Here is a 19,978-nt window from a genome sequence, read left to right as displayed (position 1 = left end):
GCGTCTATGTGTATCTTAAGTTCCTATATCCCCGTGTTCAGTCAGTGTTTGTGTCTGCCCTGTTCCCACGTCTCTGTTCCCTTTGTAGTGCCTGCATGTGAGTCTGTGTCTTTGTTCAGTCTGTGTTATGTGTTTCCTGTTTTACTTTGAAGGTCTCTGTCTTTTCTCAGTGTGTTCAGTTTATGCTTCTTTGGTCTCGTCAGTTCTGATTTGCCCCAGCTGTGTTTCCCTCCTGTTACCCATTCCCTGATTGCTCCCTCTGTGTATTTAAGCCCAGTGTTTCTCTGTGTCCGTGTCGCGATCTACCGTTTTCCTAGCTGTGTGTTCTGTCATTCCTCCTGGTGTAAGTTTATTTTGATTTTTTTCCAGTTATGTTATATTTGAGTTTAACATTAAAGTTGTTTTGAGTTCACATCTGTCTCCGGAGTCTGCACCTTGGGTCCTATTCCTGCCTGCACACAGCCACACCTAACAATGTCTTAATAATCAAATACTTTCAAAGGTCTTTCACAATTACCTAAAAGAATTGTTTAAAGGCTCATTTTACACATGGAGTTCTGTTTACCTGCTAACACTGCATGTAACATGTAACCTGTGTGGATCCATTATCATATATTAAATGGTTTGTTAAATTATCGGTTAACAGATCTAACTAAAAAATATAAGATCTAAGATAAGATGACATATCTTCACTTGTCTTTTGTGTCGCTGCAATACCAAACTGCTTAAGTACCCCATTTATGATGGAGAAGTACATCAAATTATGCACAAATCTCTGTTTTTAAATCCCAATCAAGTCAGGCCATTGAGTTTATGACTCTCGTCTACAAGTGCTACTGGTGCAGCATTTAGCCTCGTTGTGCCCACAGCGTCTGTGTTACATACACTTTAAAGTGGACCTATTATTTATATATATATATATATATATATATATATTTTTTTTTTTTTCTTTCACAGCTCTCAGTTTAAAACATGACCAAAGGTTCAAATGATGCAGTCAGTGAATAGTAATGCCCAAAAGCTCAGGCATTAATCTGCTCTAAATACTCAATTTCATGCACTTTTTTTTCTCTTTTGAAGATGTGGGTCATGTAGGCATGTGTGGAACTACATAAGCCCCACCTGCATTTCAAATCTTCTGTCTTACTGGGACAGCCAATTAGAAGAAAGCTAGCTTAAAGGAAGGAGAGCTGTGGCTTTAGACCAGCGGTCCCCAACCTTTTTTGCGCCATGGACCGGTTTATGTCCGACAATATTTTCACAGACCAGCCTTTAAGGTGTTGCGTATAAATACAGTAAAACAGTACCGGTACCAAAAAAAAGGAAGATTTATTCATAATACACGTGAAAAGACCCAGATAAACCGAGGTAATGTTGTCCTCGGGTCAAAAATGGTCCCTGGGTGAATGGCAAACAAGTATATGGGAATCCCGAGGACAACACAAGGGTTTTAACGATACATACAAAAAAATAACACTTAAAACCGATAAAAACCCTGAAAACCATACATTTCACATGCGAGCCTGAACTCTCACGACCCGGTACCAAACAACTCACGGACCAGTACCGGTCCGTGGCCCGGGGGTTGGGGACCGCTGTTTTAGAAGATCAACTGAACTTGAGCTGCATTGAGAAAAGATAAAATAACAGCTGCTCTAGGAGAGTCCAAGAATACAAATACAGAGCTGGGGTAGGACATGAGATATAATTACACAACAATTTCAAAACTTTTAATTGCAGCTCCTAATGTGATAGTTGGTGTGCTCTGAAACAAATAGCATTTAGATACCTTGTAATGTTATTCATCCTGACAGAAAATCAATAATTAATCATTGTGTAAGGTAGAGAAAAAACAACCTGTTTAGAGATAAATTGTGCTGCCACAAATATATTGATGAAATCCATTTGGAGGGATGCAGCTTATTAAAAAACATCTATTTTATGTCCATCGTGAGTCTTTGGCAATAACTAAATGGATGTTTGACAAAAAGACACTAATTTCCCTCCACAGATATTACACCGAGGAAACAAGACATGTGTCAAGATAAAGAAAATAATAATTCACCGAGGCCTAAAACTGACGTAAAGGCAGTTAGACGTCCAAGTGTTTCTAGATATGAGCGGTAGAAAAGCCCCGCCATGTAGATGCAGTTATTTTTTTACTTGCAGTTAAATAAGCAAGTTGAACCACTTTAAAGTAAAATTATACTTCTATTACTTTGCTAACAAGTCGAAACATAAATCACTCAGGAGTCTGCAGTAAGATTAGTTCATGGTGATGGCTTTCTACTTACTGGGGGTCCAGCAAAGCCAGCAGGTCCAGGAGGTCCAGTCTCACCCCTGTCACCCTGAAAGATGAAGACACAGAGGCATTAAAAACTCAGGTGTTAGGCCAACTGAGAGAAATGGCTGATCTGTTGAGACCAATGTTTTAAAAATAGTTGCTCCAATACTTCAAAATGCCTGGCTCTAAAGGAAAACTGAAAAGCTTAAGTATAAATATAAGAATAAAGAAAGATGATGATAATTCAGGCTGAGGTGCTGAACTGTGACACCATAAACCAGGTGAACGAGATCTATAAGAGCATGCATGCTGCCTAAAAGCCTTAATATAATATACTAATATATGATGATTTGACCTAGTCACTGTGCATGCACCAAATTCCTAATCTGATATGTTTTCTTTACTAAAACAATAAACTGTGACACTCACAGGAGCACCGCGGACACCAGGAGCTCCAGAAGGACCAGCAGGACCAGATTCACCCTGCGAGAAAATACAGGAAGAACATCAGCAACATCATACAGAAGGTTAACTTTACATTATAGAAACCTACTTAAATAAAGACTTGTGCAGAACAAGACATTACATCATTTAGATCAAATAAAATAAAAGTAAAAACGCCTCACCTTCTCACCATTGGGACCAGCAGGACCAGGGGGACCAATGGGACCAGTGAGACCCTGAAACATGAAACAAAAAAGTATAGTTAGTATAAAGACTTGGAGAGGTTTGTAGTGTGAGAACAGAGACTTCACACTTTGCTTTAAAATGAGCAGCGGGAATAACAAAACACTTTTATTCTAAAGAACAAAAGAATGAATATTTTAGATTTCAGATTACATTTAAAGTATAATATGCTGTAAATAAGAGATTCACATGTGCAGATAGATATGTATGCAACATTTTATTTCCAGGAAATAAATGAAAGTCGCTCTATCTGTATTCAGCAGAAGCTACTGTCATTCACGAAAACCCAAATGAATGACAGTCACTCACTCTGGCACCATCTTTGCCTGGAGCACCTTCGGGTCCTTTCTCTCCAAGGTCTCCCTGTGGGGATAAAGAACTGAATTAAAGTCTGTCGTGTGACAAGAAAATATGCATAAATTTATACTCAAGTAGGGAAAATTCCACAAATTGAGTGTTTATGCATTCAGTTTGCTAACACTTGTTTCCCATCATGGCTTACTCTGTCTCCTTTGGGTCCGGGAATACCAGCACCTCCTCTCTCTCCAGGCATACCCTGCAGGCCAGGGGGTCCCTGAGCCCCTGCAGTACCTGCAGGTCCAATCGCTCCCTATTATTAATCAAAAATATAATGAGATGACAGGTTTGGGTTCAAAGACAGGAGACATTGCAACTGTTTACTTTCTCTAAGCACCTGCTACACATGCACAAAGATGTTTTATACCTCCTGATTCAGTCAAGGTCTTTAAAAAAGACTTGCAAAAAGGCTTGTGATGATGTTCTGTCACATTTCAGACAGATTCTGCTCGGGCTTTGTTTAATAACCCACAATATGAGTCAGAAACACAAACACGGTGCCGTCTCAGAGTGAGAGAACATCTGCTCATTCAACAAAAGAGGCCGATGCTCATCTTTGTCCCTGCCTGTTGTCTTCAAGGTTAACAGATGACTGAGAGAATAAAAGAGAAAATAATCCTGCCAACTTCTTTTTCTTCTTGCTACAGAAGAATGTTAAAAAAAAGCCTAACTCTCTAATGAGTCGGTCACTTTTAATTTAAACATAAAGACATCTTAATTTCAGGTGTTTTGCTGTGATGGTGGGTTTACCTTTAATTCTGTTATTAAAAGGACAAAGGGCGTTTTATCATAAAGGCACGAATCTCTATTTCACACATCAAAGCTGAAACAATTGAAAGCAAATGCAGACTTTGATTGTTTTTTTTAAAAAGTACTCCTATAGGCTCACTCTGAGTCAAAACTTCAGCTGTGCTGCGGTGCTTTATCGTGCAGCCTATAAATCAGACACACGCAGCATTTCTTCTGCCTATCATTAAGCCATGACCACAGGGCTAACACAAGCACAACACTGGCTGTGAATACTATAGAATAATACTCTAACTCAAAGAGGCCGACAAACGATCCCTCTTATAAAACAAATCGTTTTCAGAGACTTGCTTTTCTACAGAGTGTTGGTTCATCCCTTCTTCATCGTCACCACCATCACACTCACAGTCTATAATCCTCATCCTCTAACCACTTATGTCTGGGGATGAAAACCTATGAACTGGGATTAAAATATGACCAGATAACAATCCCAAAGTGGGAATTGCAGCCTCTCTGAGCTCTTCCTCTGCTCACAGTGCCATTGTGACAAATCACTGCAGTGGCTGGAAATTGCTGACAGATGGCAAGTGAGTGTATAGCCTGACTGGAGACACACTGAGCCATCAGCTGCAGTGAATGTAGGAAATATTTTATTTTGTTTTAAAGTATTATAAATTTATGAAATAACATGAATGCAGAAAACAGAAATAACGCAAACGTCCAGACCTGAACTGCTGACTGACGCTCAATTCTAGTTACTGATGGCTCTTCAACCACTAATCCTCAACTTTTGACAAAACTGTGTTTGCTTGTGACTCATATCTACAAAGCAATTATTCACAAGAACCCAAAGGAAGAAAGTTTAAAAGTAAAGGAGAGCTTATTAAAAATATGTTTTCTTCTGTTTTCCACTCTTTGAATTACATCAGAGATCTACTATTTTAGTCAGTAAAAAAAAACCTAAGGATGCTGAACTTAAATTGTCTCAGGAATTAGAATTTTTTAGCCTCTAGGGGAAAATAGGCTTTTACTCAGTCTAGGAAACACTGAAAGTTTAGCTTTGGAAGCAAAGAAAAAGCTTATTAAGGTTAGAAACCTGGTGGCCAAATGTAACTCTGTTGATTTAGCATTAGCTCAACAGTACAACCTGCACAGGAGCAACCTTACACCAACATTTATCAGGCACATGTGTTATTAAAAAGACAAATGCAAACATTAGATCATGAAGGAAAAAGCTGTTCTGTCTCAACAAAAGAAAGAAAAATGCTCTGCTTCAGTCCAGCCACACCGTAGAGACCTCAGTTACAGACGGTGTGAGGTTCAGTCGATATCCTGAAGCACACACGTGAGCAAACGATGGTGTTTAATGACTTCTGCAGAATAACATCGTTAAATATTTAACCCTCATCTATTATTTTGCAACAAAACCACTCCATCAGATTTTTGAGTCTTTTGATTTCCCCCCCGCAGACACTGTAAGCATGTCCCTCACGGTTACGGTGTCTGCAGACATGACTTTGTTATCGAACTCTGAATGTCCAAACACAGGGATTAAAAAATGTTTAGATATTGTGCTATATATCTTTGGAATGGATTATGTTTCTCTGTGAGGAAAAATATGAATCTGAATGAACTGTACATAATTTAAGTTTAACAAAATGAACTGCATTGCATCTCAGTCTTTACTACACTATATTTATCTAAAGCAGCTGACAGCCTGCACAGGGAGCGCAGGCAGGATGGAGTGGATGAAGACGAGTGTCTGGGGTGATTTGTGACAGCAGGATCGTAAAGAGAGTGAAAGGGAAGGTTTAAAAGATGGTAGTGAGACGGGTATGATGTGTGGTTTGGAGATGGTGGTGCTGACAAAAAGACAGGAGGCTGAGCTGAAGATGTTAAATTTTCATCGGGAGTGACCAGGATGGACAAGATTTTACAATGTGTATTTTAACTTTGGTTTATTGATTTTAGGTGATGGTTAGATAGTATGTACATTTTTACCTAGCATGGCTCCTGTCATGCAATACTTCCAAATGTTCTACCAGGGAAAGGAAGGTTTGTGCTCTCTTTTTAATCCTCCTTATACTTTGTATCTGTAATTCTGTTGTACATTCTTGTATAATGACAACAAAGTATCTTATATTTACTGGAATAAAATAAAAGCTATAAATGAACCAGTTTAGATTATGACCTGTAGTCTGGGACCTGATAGGCACTTAAGTTGATTCGTTTTTTTTTTCTTTTTTTAAAGAAAATGCAATGCGATTCAAAACTGGAAAACTGAGCAGAGGTTTTATTGTCATATACTGTCACATACTAACTAGACTGCTCAGTGCAGCAGGGTGAGGAATGATGCTGCCCGCTTTCTCTAATTTTAGGCTGAAAACACCAAATATACGCTAAAATGCTGAGTACACACAGCTTAACTCGCAAACACTCGAGCTAATTATTATTCAATTATACGCTCAGACTGCTCTGTTTCTGCTGCCTGTGATAAGAATATTGAAAATCTCACTGTGTTTCGCAGTGGGTTGGGTGAACCTCAGGGAGCAACATTTAACCCTTGTGTGGTGTTCGTATTTTTGTTACTCAGCCAGTGTTCATGGGTCTGGTGGACCCGCTAGAGTTTTGGCTTTCCAAATTAACACTATCAAACAATTTTATGTTAAATTACTCAACAGATGTTTACTTCATCCCAATTACAAGCCATATGAACAGCAAACATGATTAATTTTTTTCCCTTTCCCTTTGTTAGATCACATTTATGAATGAATGTGCTTCTCGGGTTTTTTTTTTTGTTTTTTTTTTTATAAAATGTTATAAAAAAATAAATCAGTTATAATCAAGTGGAGTGAGTGGAAAGACACAACACATTTACACGTGAAGCAATATGTTTCACAATTAAATGGGATCAGCTGCTCATCAATGGTGACATTGATGAGCACCATAGATCATTTATTTAACCCTGATTTTAACAGCTCCCAAAGAACCCCCACAGACTCGTTCTGTGAGCAGTTTGCAGACCACTTCAGGGGAAAGATCAGCGCCATCAGATCTGATATTTTATCTAATCGCGATATGATTGTAAACACATCTGAGGGCTCGATTGTACCTGAGGAGACACTGGACAGCTTTGTCCTGGTTAATGCTGAGAACTTTCAGAAGGTTTTCTCCACAGTGAGACCCACCACATGTCTTTTAGATCCAATTCCTTCTTCACTCTTTAAAACACTTTATGGATTTTTTGAGGCTGAGCTTTTATGCATGATGAATTGCTCTCTTCAGTTGGGTGTCTTCCCTGCTGCCTTTAAAACGGCGGTGGTGAGGCCCCTTCTGAAGAAGAGCAATTTGGATTGTAATGATTTTAATAACTACAGACCTGTATCCAACTTACCATTTTTAAGTAAAGTCTTAGAAAAACTTGTTTTTACTCAGATTACTGATTTTCTCAATGATAGACAGATCCTGGAGATATTCCAGTCTGGATTTAGGGTGAACCACAGCACAGAGACGGCTCTCCTAAAGGTTTTAAATGATCTTAGATGTAACTGGGACTCCCAAAAGCTCTCAGTCCTGGTGCTACTGGATCTAAGCGCAGCCTTTGATACAGTAGACCACGCTATTCTTTTAAACAGACTGAAACACATGGTGGGCCTCTCTGGTGCTGTACACAGCTGGTTCACTTCCTATCTCTCTGACAGAACTTTTATGGTGAGTATGGATACATGCTCCTCTAAGATCCATAAAATGACATGTGGTGTGCCTCAAGGGTCGGTTCTAGGCCCTGTACTTTTTAATTTGTATATGCTCCCTCTCGGCGGTGTCATCAGGAGGCATGGAGTGAACTTCCACAGTTACGCTGATGACACGCAGCTGTACATCTCCGTGTCTCCTGATGACACCAGACAAATGGATGCCCTTTTTAACTGTATCTTGGATATAAGATCTTGGATGGCAGAAAACTTTTTACAACTTAACCAGGACAAAACTGAAGTTTTAATTGTCGGTCCTGAGGCTCAGAGAGAGAAACTCTTGCCTAAATTAGAGGCATTTTCACTATGTCCTTCGCTACAAGTGAAAAACCTGGGTGTTATTTTTGACTCTGAGCTTGGTTTTATCCCACATATTAAACATGTAACTAAAATTGGATTTTATCATCTAAAAAATATAGCCAGAGTCCGCCCTATTCTCTCTCGGGCCAACACGGAGATGCTGATGCATGCTTTTATTACCAGTCGCATTGATTACTGTAATGCCCTGCTCTCTGGTCTTCCTAAGAAGAATATTTCAACTTTACAACTCTTGCAAAACTCGGCAGCTCGTGTGCTGACGAAGACCAGAGGGCGGGCCCACATTACACCGGTTTTAGAATCGCTGCACTGGCTCCCCGTGTGTTTCAGGATCGATTTTAAAGTTCTTTTATTGGTTTTTAAATGTCTTAATGGTCTTGGGCCTTCTTATCTCTCAGATCTGCTTTTACCATACGAACCCTCGCGGACCCTGAGGTCCTCTGGTACTGGCCTTTTGATTGTCCCTAAAGTCAGGACACATACTCACGGAGAGGCAGCTTTTCAGTGGTATGGTCCTCGTCTGTGGAACAGCCTGCCGGAGGAGCTCAGGGCCGCAGAGAACGTACATGTTTTTAAGAACAGGCTCAAGACCCACCTTTTTAATTTAGCTTTTACTTAGCGTTTATTTATTTTATGCTTATTTATTCTATCCTGTTATTCTATTATTAATTTAGGATTTACCTAATATTTGTTTGATTTTATTCTTATTCGTTTTTTAATCTTCTTATTCTATTTATATTTATATTGTATCCTGTTCTTATTTATTTTATCATTTTACCCTATATATATTGTATTGCGTCATATCTCCAGTGTTTCCTCGGAGGGCGCTCTCTGCACCGGGGCTGTTATTGACCGTGGCTGCTGGGTCTCTGGGGTCCTCTCAGCCTGGCTGGGGGGCTCCTTTGCCTCCCTCCTGCTGTGTGCCCAGCCTGGAGGCTGCGGTCTGTGACCGGCTCCCGGTGCAGACGGCTCCCTGTTATAGTGTTTCCTCACTTGGCTCATGCGAGCCCAGCCCAATTTTTACTCTTTAAGTGTGCGCGTGTGTGTATGTGTGTGTGGGTGGGGGATATATGTGTATTGAGAGTGTGGGGAGTGAGTTGGAGGGTGGGGTGGGCTGCTTTTAACTATGTAAAGCACTTTGTGCTACATTTTCTCTGTATGAAAAGTGCTTTATAAATAAAGATTGATTGATTGATTGATTGATTAGGCCCAGGGTTGTAAAACAGGGGGAGGTGGTGCACATACTTATCCCACACTGCCCTGATGGCAGCTAGCTCGTCTCTCTGCCGTCGAGCTGGTCTGTCGTCTCGGTTATCAAAAAGGAATAATCCTGGAAATTTTGTGGAAGTTTTCCAGAGACATTGATGCACGGAAAGGTTCTTGCCGGTTTCTGCACCCCACAGGGATTCTGTGGATTCCCCTTTGGACCTGAAAACTCCAGCAAGGATAAGAACCCCAAAGTAGGCCTTTGGGGTTCTTAGATGAATTTGGTCCATCTCATTCCACCTCTCTCCAAAAACACACCTTCCTTCTAGATTACTGCAATGCAGAAAAAATTTCTGGATGGAATCTGGGATGAAAAGCTCAAATGAAGACTTGATGTCCTGCACATGAGTAACTTCAGCCGTGTTGGCCCTGGCTTATCACAGTAACAGCTCTGCAGGGTGGCTCATTTCTTGGGCAAGAAGACCATTCAATGTCACCAGTTACTGACATCCATATTTCTTCACTTGCTGTCTGGTGGGCTTGTTCTGGTCCTGGAGCTGGCTGCAGATGGGGTACTCGTCTTCGTTTTGTTACTAAATGGTGCTCAACCTCATCCTCTTCTTCAAAGTCATGGTCAGACTCTGAATTTTCAGAAATGTGAAATATTCTGAAACCTCTTTGTCAACATCATCATCCGAAGCCCATCTCTCTTCCAAAATCAATTGGACGGCCCTCGCAGCAGATAATCTTTTGCCATCTTGATCAGTTGTCATAAAGAACCACACTGGCAAAGTCTTATTTATAGTATTATGCCCCTAATTTGCAGGTGGGACAGGTTATGAGAAAATAAAATTTGGATCCCTCAAGAAAGAGGGTAAAATGTGCGGGAATGTCAGAGCAGACAGTGTTGATAGTTGAATTTTCAACAATGTTGCAACTTTGTGCGGAGCAGGAGGGGAAGAAAACACTATCAGCAGCACCAGAAAGGAGGAAGACAGAGTGTGGGAACACAGGACCTACACTTTCAACACTTTTACTAGACCTGGGTCCAGTGGACCCGAACACCTTGTATGTAATGTAAATGCGTGGGGGGAGGTACAGCATTCGGTCATTGAAAATTAGTTCGGATTTATGTTCTTCACAGAAAATAAGCCAAAGCCAATGAATTTCAGGTTGAAAAAATAATTCATTGTTTAATTTTTCTCTTGAGAAAAACTGAAAACGGGTCTCACGGACCCGAACACCATACAAGGGTTAATCAGTTAAAAAAACATGCTTGTTATTGGCTGCTGGACTCACCTTGGGTCCATCAGTTCCAGGAGTTCCAGGCAGACCTCTGGGTCCCTGCAGACCCTGAGGGCCAGCGGCTCCTCTCTCGCCGGGAAAACCACGTTCTCCCTGAACAGTAGCACAGTGACAATCAGCGGCATGTATGTTAATCAGCAGCCTACAGTATAATGAAATTATGTTAAGATCGTGAACTTACTCTAGGTCCAGTGGCACCAGCAAGTCCAGCCTCTCCAGGAACACCCTTGAATGGTGAAAAGAAAGAGAAGCTAAAAGACCTGCAAGACTATCGCTGTTGAGATACTTAGTTATGCTTTATACTCATAGCACTAACCAAACTAAATTAAAGCCAAAAAGCAAATATTAAGTGTAATTATATATTTTTAAGAGTTTAGAAATCTGGTAGATGACATCTTAAGTCTTAAGACTTTTGCAGTCACTGATAACGTTGGAAAAAAGCAGCAGCGCTTAAACTGTTTAATTACCTGTGTAATTAATCTGAATCATGACCTTGGAGTAAGTACATAAATTCCTATCTTATACTCTATCTTTGTATACTTTTTTTTATCTTTGTCTTATTTGTCTTATTTGATCATGAAAGTGCACAAACCTGATCTCCAGGCTTTCCTCCCTCACCAGGTGGACCAGGAGGGCCAGGAAGACCCTGTGTGCAGGAGAGAAGAAGCATTAACACTGAATGCAGCGAAGATCCAAGTCTGCACCCCCCTACGCTTCAGATGGTGTTATTGTTGCATGAACGTGTCTTCAGGCCTGCAGTGCTGACAGGAGTTACATATCACTTCCTGTGGACTGAATTATGGCTGTCACGTATGACTCCATCTTCCTGTCAGTATGTGTCTCTGTCACCGGAAACTTGGGAAAGATCAGGTGATTTGTGGCTGAATAACAACATCTTCTTTTTTTCATGTTGAAACATTTTAATTTACTGCATTGCCATGGAAACACAGTTCAGGGAAAACTCATAAGCTAAATCGTTAGAACATCAATAAGGAGCTTGGGAAATTGTTAATATGCTCGGAAAAGATCTCTGCTGCTAAAAGGTGGCGCTATGACTGGAACTCAGTAATGACATGTACAAGTGAAAGAGCCGCAGTTTGATCCTGTGAGGGGATACAACTTCCTCTGGGGCTGCATCACAAAGGTCATCTGGTAAAGAAACATATCTGCCAACCTGTTAAATATGCAGAGCCACCTGCTGCAGCCATCCTTTCTGAATAAGGGAGCATATGGAGGAATGTGTGAGACCACGCCTCTTAATCTGTGAATTCAGGTGTTTTCAGTCCTGTTGCCACATGTGTATAAAATCAGGCACCTGGCCAGCAGACTGCTTTTACAAGAACGAATGGGCTGCTCTACAGAGCTCATCATATTCCAGCATGGTACTCGAACAGGTTGCCACTCGCAACAAGTCAGTTCGTGAAATTTCTGCCACTGTAGATATTCCACAATTCGCTTTAGTGGCTCACCATGTAAAGTCACAGAGCGGGTTTGCGAAGAGTCAGCAGAGCATCGTGTGTAAAAGTCACCAGCTCTGCTGACTCACTGACTGCAGAGATCTAAGACTCCTCTGGCATTAACATCAGCACATGAAGTGTGTGCCGGGAGCTTCGTGGTATTGATTTCCAAAACAACAGTTTCCTGTAGCTGTAACGTGCAGGTGGCCCAGTATCAAACACTGAAAAGGAACATTTGAGCTGGCAGAACAACAGTTTCCTTATTGTCACCTATAACTAAAATTTGTTGCACTGCTGCAGCAGGACCTAATGTCAAGTCACAGTTTTGAACACTTTGGATTATAAATGTCTTTAGATTTTGCAAGATTAAGTAAAATTGCTGCACAGGATACATGTGCCCAGCAAGTTTGGCACATCTAGGTGAAACCATACGTGTGAGCCATTCTGCAACACTCATACCCAACATATGACTCGGTGACAGACGTGCCCAGTTTCAGAGTTTTTGAGCCCCTTTAGCTGCAGTTTTCTAGCTAAATAGTAGACATAACCTAATCTTACCGGGCAAATGTTTCCTGAATGCTCACAACACGTAATTCATGTAATTAACATACATGTTAAATATGTGTCATTCCATTAAAATATACTTTAATGGAATGATACATATATTTCTCTGTTGCACCATAAACAACTGTGATCATAGAAAAAATAAGTGGTTCCCAATTCTGGCACTGCTCAGCAGAAGAAAAGCAGTAAACTGAAGTTTCTATGTATAACTGCACAATATAAAAGTAGTGATACAACTGCTCATATATGCTCACAGGTGTTATAGCAAAGCGTTAAGTATGCAGACTCACCTGGAAGCCAGAGGGACCAGGCTGTCCTTGCTCTCCTCTTTCTCCAGCAGGACCCTAAAAGTCATGATTACAGTCACTTTACAATTCATTAAAATTGTGCAATTTCACGTCTGGCTGACAGTTAAAATGGTGGGAAAATTCTGCAAAACCTTCCACTTCTTAGTAAACATTATAAAAATAAAATATTTATCATATACAAAATGTTCTCTAGTTCAAAAAGGTTTGTTTAGTTTGCTGAAACATACTCTTCAAAAGAAGTTGAAAGTCTGTAAGTCAGTGATGGTGTGACGTGATGTACAGACAATTTGGTCAAGGACTTTTTTTTCCAGACAGAGCTACGATAGAAGCAGTCTGGGAAATGGAGATAACAAAGACTGCTTCTAAGTGCAGACGTAGAAAAGGGATAAGATAATATCGGTGTTGAAGGTATATAAAGTGGCATGGGAGCGATAGAGATACGTACAGCAGGGCCAGGGGGTCCAGCTGAGCCAGTTTCTCCATCTTTGCCGGGCAGACCCTGGGGAGACGAAGAAAGAGAGAGCCAGAGGAGGATGGGGTGGGAGGTGGAGGAGGAGGTTTGACAGATATCAGCACTAAAGCCAAAGGTGATGCTCTTAACTGGGCAGACATCTGACAGATATATAACTGAGGCTTCTCGTGCTGAAGCTGGACTCTGTGAAACTGTGTACTTGAAAAATGAAGCTAATCAAAAGTTTATAGTTTCTGACAATAACAAATATTTGGCTCTAACAAGAGACTTTACTTTAGCATAACATGTTTATGTTTTTATGCACGTGATTAATTAATGCTTCATAAAAACACAGCAGTCAATCTGAGGAGCGTTAGTTTCAAAACATAAAATGGAAACACGATGAACGTACTCTCAGACCAGGAGCTCCAGCCAGTCCTTTCTCACCAGACTTGCCAGGTTCACCCTCAGAAAAGCAGAAATAAAATCCAGTGGTTAGTGAAAATGCTACTGCTGATCCCTTTGCACCTATTGTGAGAACAAAGGTGGATACAGGTGATGATGCTCATCAAATTATATAAAATTACTCAGCAGCACTCCACATGTTGCTGAACAGGTACTGTGCAGTTTTGAATCATGCATTTATGTTTTAGAAAGGACAAATAAAACACATTGCAACACACTGTAAAATATTACTCCCTTATAGAAGGTACTTTTTTTTCTTTTTACTTACAGTTGCTCCCTTTGGTCCAGGGAATCCCATCACTCCTGGCTGACCACGGGCTCCCTGAGGACCAGGAGGTCCTGGACGACCATCCTCACCAGGCGCTCCCTGAGTAAAGTCAAGCCAAACGGTAAATAACTGCCATATGTTTCTCTAACAAAATTAAAAATGTGACTACAAAATCTAATTAATATACAGCAAAATTTATGACACACTGTGTATAATCCCTCAGTAATGTTACATCCATTCATTTAGTAATCCAACCAAAAAATGTAGCTGTTTGTTGCACATTTAGCCAAATATCATAATATTACAAATCTGAAATCATTATGCAGAAATGTATGTTGTATATCAAATAAATGTGAGTTGCACTATTTCAAATCCATTTATTTTTTAGGTGTTTAAATTAATTAGTGAGGCTTCAGTGAGTGGTGCAGCTTACAGAGTTTACGGCTCCACCGTCACTACTAACAAAGTGTATAAACATAAGGATTGAATGTTATCCTTAAAAACAGGAGACTGTGTGGCAAACGGAGCCCAAAGTGAAAGAGAAAAAACACAGCCCCCTGAATTCAGCGAGAACGTGGAAGAAAGCTACAGTATAAGGCTGGCGGATAATGGGCGGATAAATTTCCCACAATTCAATTTGATGAAACCACTCATGAGTCATTATGTGATCAGAGCACATTCGGTAAAATTACAAGTCTCTCCCTGGTTGTTTCACATGTGATATTAAAAATAACACACAGCTTTTAATACAGCAAGCGGATGCACAGCGTGTAGTTATTTCTCTTAATTTACAAGTAAACAACAACGACTAATTAATGTCTGTTACAACAAGAAACGTGTACATGAACATACAGAAGGTCCAACTTTGCCTTGAGGCCCAGCATCACCGGGGCGTCCAGTCAGACCCTGTCAGAGAAAGGAAGGAGAATTACTGGCTAAATCTGGATGAGTCATCGGGCATCTCTTTGCAGACATATGCTAAAGAAAGGTGGGATTACAGAACATATGGCACCATGTGAGACTGATTTTACACCTCTGAGTAGCCCCCTGTGCAGGAAGCAGCACCTGCTGATGGAAATGACTAAGAACGGAAACATGAATGAGAGCACATTGCTCACAGGCTTCATTAACTCTGTTTTCTAATTTCATTTTGGTGACTGCACATAAACAATCTACTGCTGCAGCTGAAATTAAATATTTGAGAGGAAGAGGAAGAGGAAGTACAACTTCTCTATCTATCTATCTATCTATCTATCTATCTATCTATCTATCTATCTATCTATCTATCTATCTATCTATCTATCTATCTATCTATCTATCTATCTATCTATCTATCTATCTATCTATCTATCTATCTATCTATCTATCTATCTATCTATCTATAAACATGTTCTTCTGAACACTTTTGAGATTTGTGGAAATTTAAAGCACATTTCTGCAGATCACCAGCATCTATGCGTAATAACGCGCTGTAGAGGAAGCACTTACTCTGGCACCGGGCAGACCGGGCTCTCCAGGGCGGCCGGGGTCACCGCTGGCACCTTTGGGACCGCTGGCTCCTGAGGGTCCACGCTCACCGGGGGCTCCCTGTATTATGAGGAAGAGTGTAAAGTCAAACACAGAGGACGGGAAACATCTCAAAGTTCAGAGGAGATGTGTTTCTCTTTTAGTAGGATGAACAAATTTCATTGACCTGCAGGAGATGAGAAGATTAAATTCAGACAGATTAATTGTGATATAAATGAAACTGTCCGTGGAAAGATAATATTTAATGAGATGTTGGCTTTGGTGATTTGGGACATGTAGGTCAGTGTGCGTGATGGATTTGTGAGCTATGCTGCCATCTTGTGGGAGGCTGCGTGCATCGCTGCTGCCTCCTAAAGTGTGCAGGATGAAGTCAAAGGGAATCAAGTGTGCTGACAAATGGCACTTTTTTTTTACTCTTCAAGGAAAATAACATTTTTATTATGACCTTCAATAATTTGTGAATTCAGAGTGAACCCCAAAGACGTGCCTCATTAAGCGCATCGTTTTAAAATCTGCCAGCTGATTTGTGCAATTTAACTTGATTTGAAAAATGTTATGAGTTAATGAGGGGAAAAATGATTTCTCAGAGAAGTCATCACGGAGACCAGAGTCAATTTACGCTCAATAAAATGCTTTGTGGAAATCAGGTCAGCTGCTTTTTTCATATACATCGTGTTTTACCTTTTACAGTGTAGTCAAATATGTGCAGATTATTTATCTTTTCTGACAAAAATATATTTTGGAATTTTAAAGGATTTATACATTCATGAAAAACAAACAGCTAAACTGAGAAATAATCCTGTTCTTTAGAACTTTTACAACAGTTTCAGCAGTTTCAGCAGTTTCAGCTTTCACAACCAAGAAAGTAAAATCTAGATATGAATATCTCAGTTACACAGTTTTCAAGGTTTTCTGATGGCTTCTAGTCTACGTTTGAAGTACTATTATTTCAAAGTATGCTGAACTATTTTTGCTTAATTGGTCTTCTGAAGCGTAAGTTTGCCAATTATTAACAAGCTTATATCATCACCATCAGACTGGAAATGCTTTTATCGCTCAGTGAAGTAAATATTACTCCCTCCATGCTGCATGTCAAAATTCTCTACACTACCTACACTAAAATAATAATAATAACAACAATAATAATAATAATAATAACAATAATAATAATAATAATAACAATAACGTCATGACACAAACATCTTTTTTATGTCTTTTGGAAAAGTTTAAATTAAATGTCTGTGTATCACATATAACTGAATGTATTCACACACATTTATTCACATATACAGTTTTACACCTGCAACTACTGACCAGATGCCTAAAACATGCTCTACTCAGCTCATTTAGGCTGTTTGGAGCGCTTCACTTCCTTTTCACAAACAAAAACTCTTCTCTGGAGTGTCAGTGAAACCATCATGAAGCTTACCTTTGGACCAGCCAGACCATCTTGACCAGGGAAACCACGGTTACCGGGAGCTCCCTAAATGGAAAACACAAAATTAGATTTAATCTTTATTTAAACAGCAATATCCCAATCTCACAGTGGGCCTTAAATGGGCTGCAAAGTTTTACCCAACGAATACACACCCATCCATCACAGAGTAAGCAATAACAGTAAGTTAGGTGTAGGAAAACCCTGACACTGTGATATTCTGTGATATATTTAATATTACTTTCCCAAGAGTTCCCGAGCAGCATGTTTTAAAGAACTGGAAAAAGAAAGCATGCTGTGCACTTACTCTCTCTCCAGGGGGTCCCAGTGGTCCAGCAGAACCAGGCTCACCTCTGGGCCCTCTCTTGCCTTCTTCTCCTAGTGGGCCATTTGGTCCCTGAAGACCAGGTGGTCCCTGATGAATAACAGACAAGGTTAGTACAAAACTGGAAAAAAATATGTTGTACTTTTACATATCAAAGTAATACGTTTTGTTAGGTTTGCGTTCCTAAACTATGTGGAAATGTGTACTAGGTCTGTCAGATGACATAGTCTGAAGTGTTTGTACTGTATCAATGAATTCTGTTTTGCTGATGAACCGATCAGGGTATACAGACACAAGTCGAAGGAAACAAAACTCACAATTTCTCCTTTGGGTCCAGCCTCTCCCTTGAACCCTGCGATACCTGGGTCTCCCTAAACAGAGAGACAGAGAGAGAAACAATGCATGAGTTATTATGCTTTTAAGATCTGCTTTAATTATTTGGGATATGAAATGGACAACAAACATCAAGTGGTCAATTAAACTGCAAATACATTCAGATATATAAATAGATTAAAAGTAATATAACTCCAATGAAGGGGGCATCTTGTCTGTTATGAATGATTCACTCAGTACATACAGATGTTCCCTTTGGACCAAGAGGTCCAGTGGCTCCCTGAGGCCCGGGAGGCCCACGAGGTCCAGGGAAACCAGGAGCACCAGCGATGCCAGGAGCACCCTATAAAAAAGAGACAGAGAGAGGTCTGAAGTCAGTCAGCTGACTGATCACTGAATCAGAAGTATTTCATCTCAGCTTTTAAAGCTGGAATAGAAAGCTCAACATCATTCACTGCTTAATCGGTCAGATTCAATAAGAGATCACTGTAAATGTTCTGTATAGGATGCAAATATTATTAGATGCAGTAAAGTAACTCTGAAGTTGCAAGAAAAAAATTACCTGCATGTCTAAATATGAAAACGTTAAGTGAGAAGGTTGCACTTTGAAATACAGAAAAGGTAAAAATGCTAAACTTACAGCAGATCCTTTCGCTCCAGGGATGCCATCAGTACCGGGATTACCCTGCAAAAAAAAATAGCCTTTAATCAAATCCTATTAATTTAAAATGTCAGGTGATGTTGATGGAAGGGTTCAGGGGCTCATCTGACAGGATGGTGTGGGTGGGTCTACCAACAGTCTGTCCAAACAATGTTAAACTACAGCAAAAAGCTGCTTTTCCACAGCACAGTTCTCTCTGCTCACTAAAGAGAGTCTGACAAGTTTCTGAGAAAAACATGTAATAAAGAAACTGAGCTGCACTTTTCAAAAAAAAAAGAAAGTGGTATGAACTGACAGATTTAGATAAAGAGATCTAGCATCACTTACAGAAGCGCCAGAGGGTCCAGAAGATCCAGGAGTACCAGACTCTCCACGAGGTCCCTGAGCACCCTCAGGTCCACGAGCACCAGTAGGTCCGGCTTCTCCCTGATCCACAACACAGAGGACAGATGAGTAATGTGTAAGCAGAGTACACAGAGTAACTGAAAAAGACTTCCAGATGGGCTTTTAATAAACAAATGTAAATAGAATTGAAAAGAAGAGTGATTAAAAAAATAGTTTAATTTAATTGATTTATGTAATAACGTCATATGTCTTTTAATAATAATAATAATAATAATAATAATAATAATAATGGATTGCATTTTTACAGCACCTTTCAAGACCCTCGAACCGGCAACCTTCTGATTACAAGACAAACTGCCAACTCTTGAGCCACGATCGCCCTTTTAATATGCATTATGGGATTTATAGGTTTCTTGGTAGTGAAATATAAATACTAGTGCTTGTAATTATAAAAAAATGGTATTGATTTAGGATAAAAGTAGATGCAAAATGATGCTGCAGACGTGGCTCTTTCTTATTGCAAACTTTATTTAAAAAACAGGAAGTAGATTTAAACTCTTTATGAACTTCTTACATTATGAATATCTTCTATTAAAATACTCAGTGCCCATTGCAATGTAGAAGTGCTTAAACCTGATCTTTCTCATCACCAGCAGGGGGCGACATCTCTAGTTACAGAAACAACAAGTCTGATTGTGTGGACATTTATTTTAAAACAGCCCAGAGGACCACTTCTCCTGCTGTATCCTCTCAGTAATCATTTTCCTGAAGAGTTTAAGGGCTCAAATGTTTATTCCAACTCTTACTGAAAACAGCACTGTGTTTATTTAGCAAATTGTGGTTCCATTTATAGCAAAATAGATAAAACAGCAGGGCATCAACTTGGTTGGAGCCAAAGTGTAATTGTTATACACCTACATGGTGACAGTTAAAACGCTGAGCTTGAGCCCTAAAGACAGAACCTGTGCGAAGTCTTGGTGGCTAATGCCATCTTTTATATACAGTTTGTGGGTCGTGGGAGCAGTTTGCCTTCAGAGCGTTCTGCCAGAAGGCTTTCTTCTCATCTTAACTTTTCTCCTGTTGCCATCTTACTTCCCTTGGTATGTCTGTTTTTTTTCTATGTTTAATATATCTCTAATATTCATATTGTTTATTGCTTTTGGAAGCTTTTAATATCTGGCTA

At 39.9% G+C, this 19,978-nt stretch overlaps 1 protein-coding gene across 1 annotated transcript in view; it reads right to left on the bottom strand.

Annotated features, from left to right (window-relative positions):
- The window catches only part of col2a1b (collagen, type II, alpha 1b), a 50,383-nt gene that overhangs the window by 12,277 nt on the left and 18,128 nt on the right, over window positions 1–19,978 (bottom strand). Inside the window, exons 19-38 of the mRNA XM_026166734.1 lie at window positions 18,778–18,876; window positions 18,430–18,474; window positions 18,034–18,132; window positions 17,774–17,827; window positions 17,439–17,546; window positions 17,126–17,179; window positions 15,658–15,756; window positions 15,022–15,075; window positions 14,170–14,268; window positions 13,849–13,902; window positions 13,431–13,484; window positions 12,968–13,021; window positions 11,249–11,302; window positions 10,838–10,882; window positions 10,651–10,749; window positions 3,474–3,581; window positions 3,281–3,334; window positions 2,911–2,964; window positions 2,714–2,767; window positions 2,295–2,348 (exon numbers count right to left, since the gene is read on the bottom strand). Coding sequence (XP_026022519.1) covers window positions 2,295–2,348; window positions 2,714–2,767; window positions 2,911–2,964; window positions 3,281–3,334; window positions 3,474–3,581; window positions 10,651–10,749; window positions 10,838–10,882; window positions 11,249–11,302; window positions 12,968–13,021; window positions 13,431–13,484; window positions 13,849–13,902; window positions 14,170–14,268; window positions 15,022–15,075; window positions 15,658–15,756; window positions 17,126–17,179; window positions 17,439–17,546; window positions 17,774–17,827; window positions 18,034–18,132; window positions 18,430–18,474; window positions 18,778–18,876 — 1,395 coding nt within the window. The remainder of the gene's footprint in view (window positions 1–2,294; window positions 2,349–2,713; window positions 2,768–2,910; window positions 2,965–3,280; window positions 3,335–3,473; window positions 3,582–10,650; window positions 10,750–10,837; window positions 10,883–11,248; window positions 11,303–12,967; window positions 13,022–13,430; window positions 13,485–13,848; window positions 13,903–14,169; window positions 14,269–15,021; window positions 15,076–15,657; window positions 15,757–17,125; window positions 17,180–17,438; window positions 17,547–17,773; window positions 17,828–18,033; window positions 18,133–18,429; window positions 18,475–18,777; window positions 18,877–19,978) is intronic.

This window comes from Astatotilapia calliptera, chromosome 5 (assembly GCF_900246225.1).
Source record: "Astatotilapia calliptera chromosome 5, fAstCal1.2, whole genome shotgun sequence".
NCBI lineage: Eukaryota > Metazoa > Chordata > Actinopteri > Cichliformes > Cichlidae > Astatotilapia > Astatotilapia calliptera.
The sequence above is the reverse complement of the archived record's forward strand: the minus strand, read 5'-3'. Positions and strand labels throughout refer to the sequence as shown.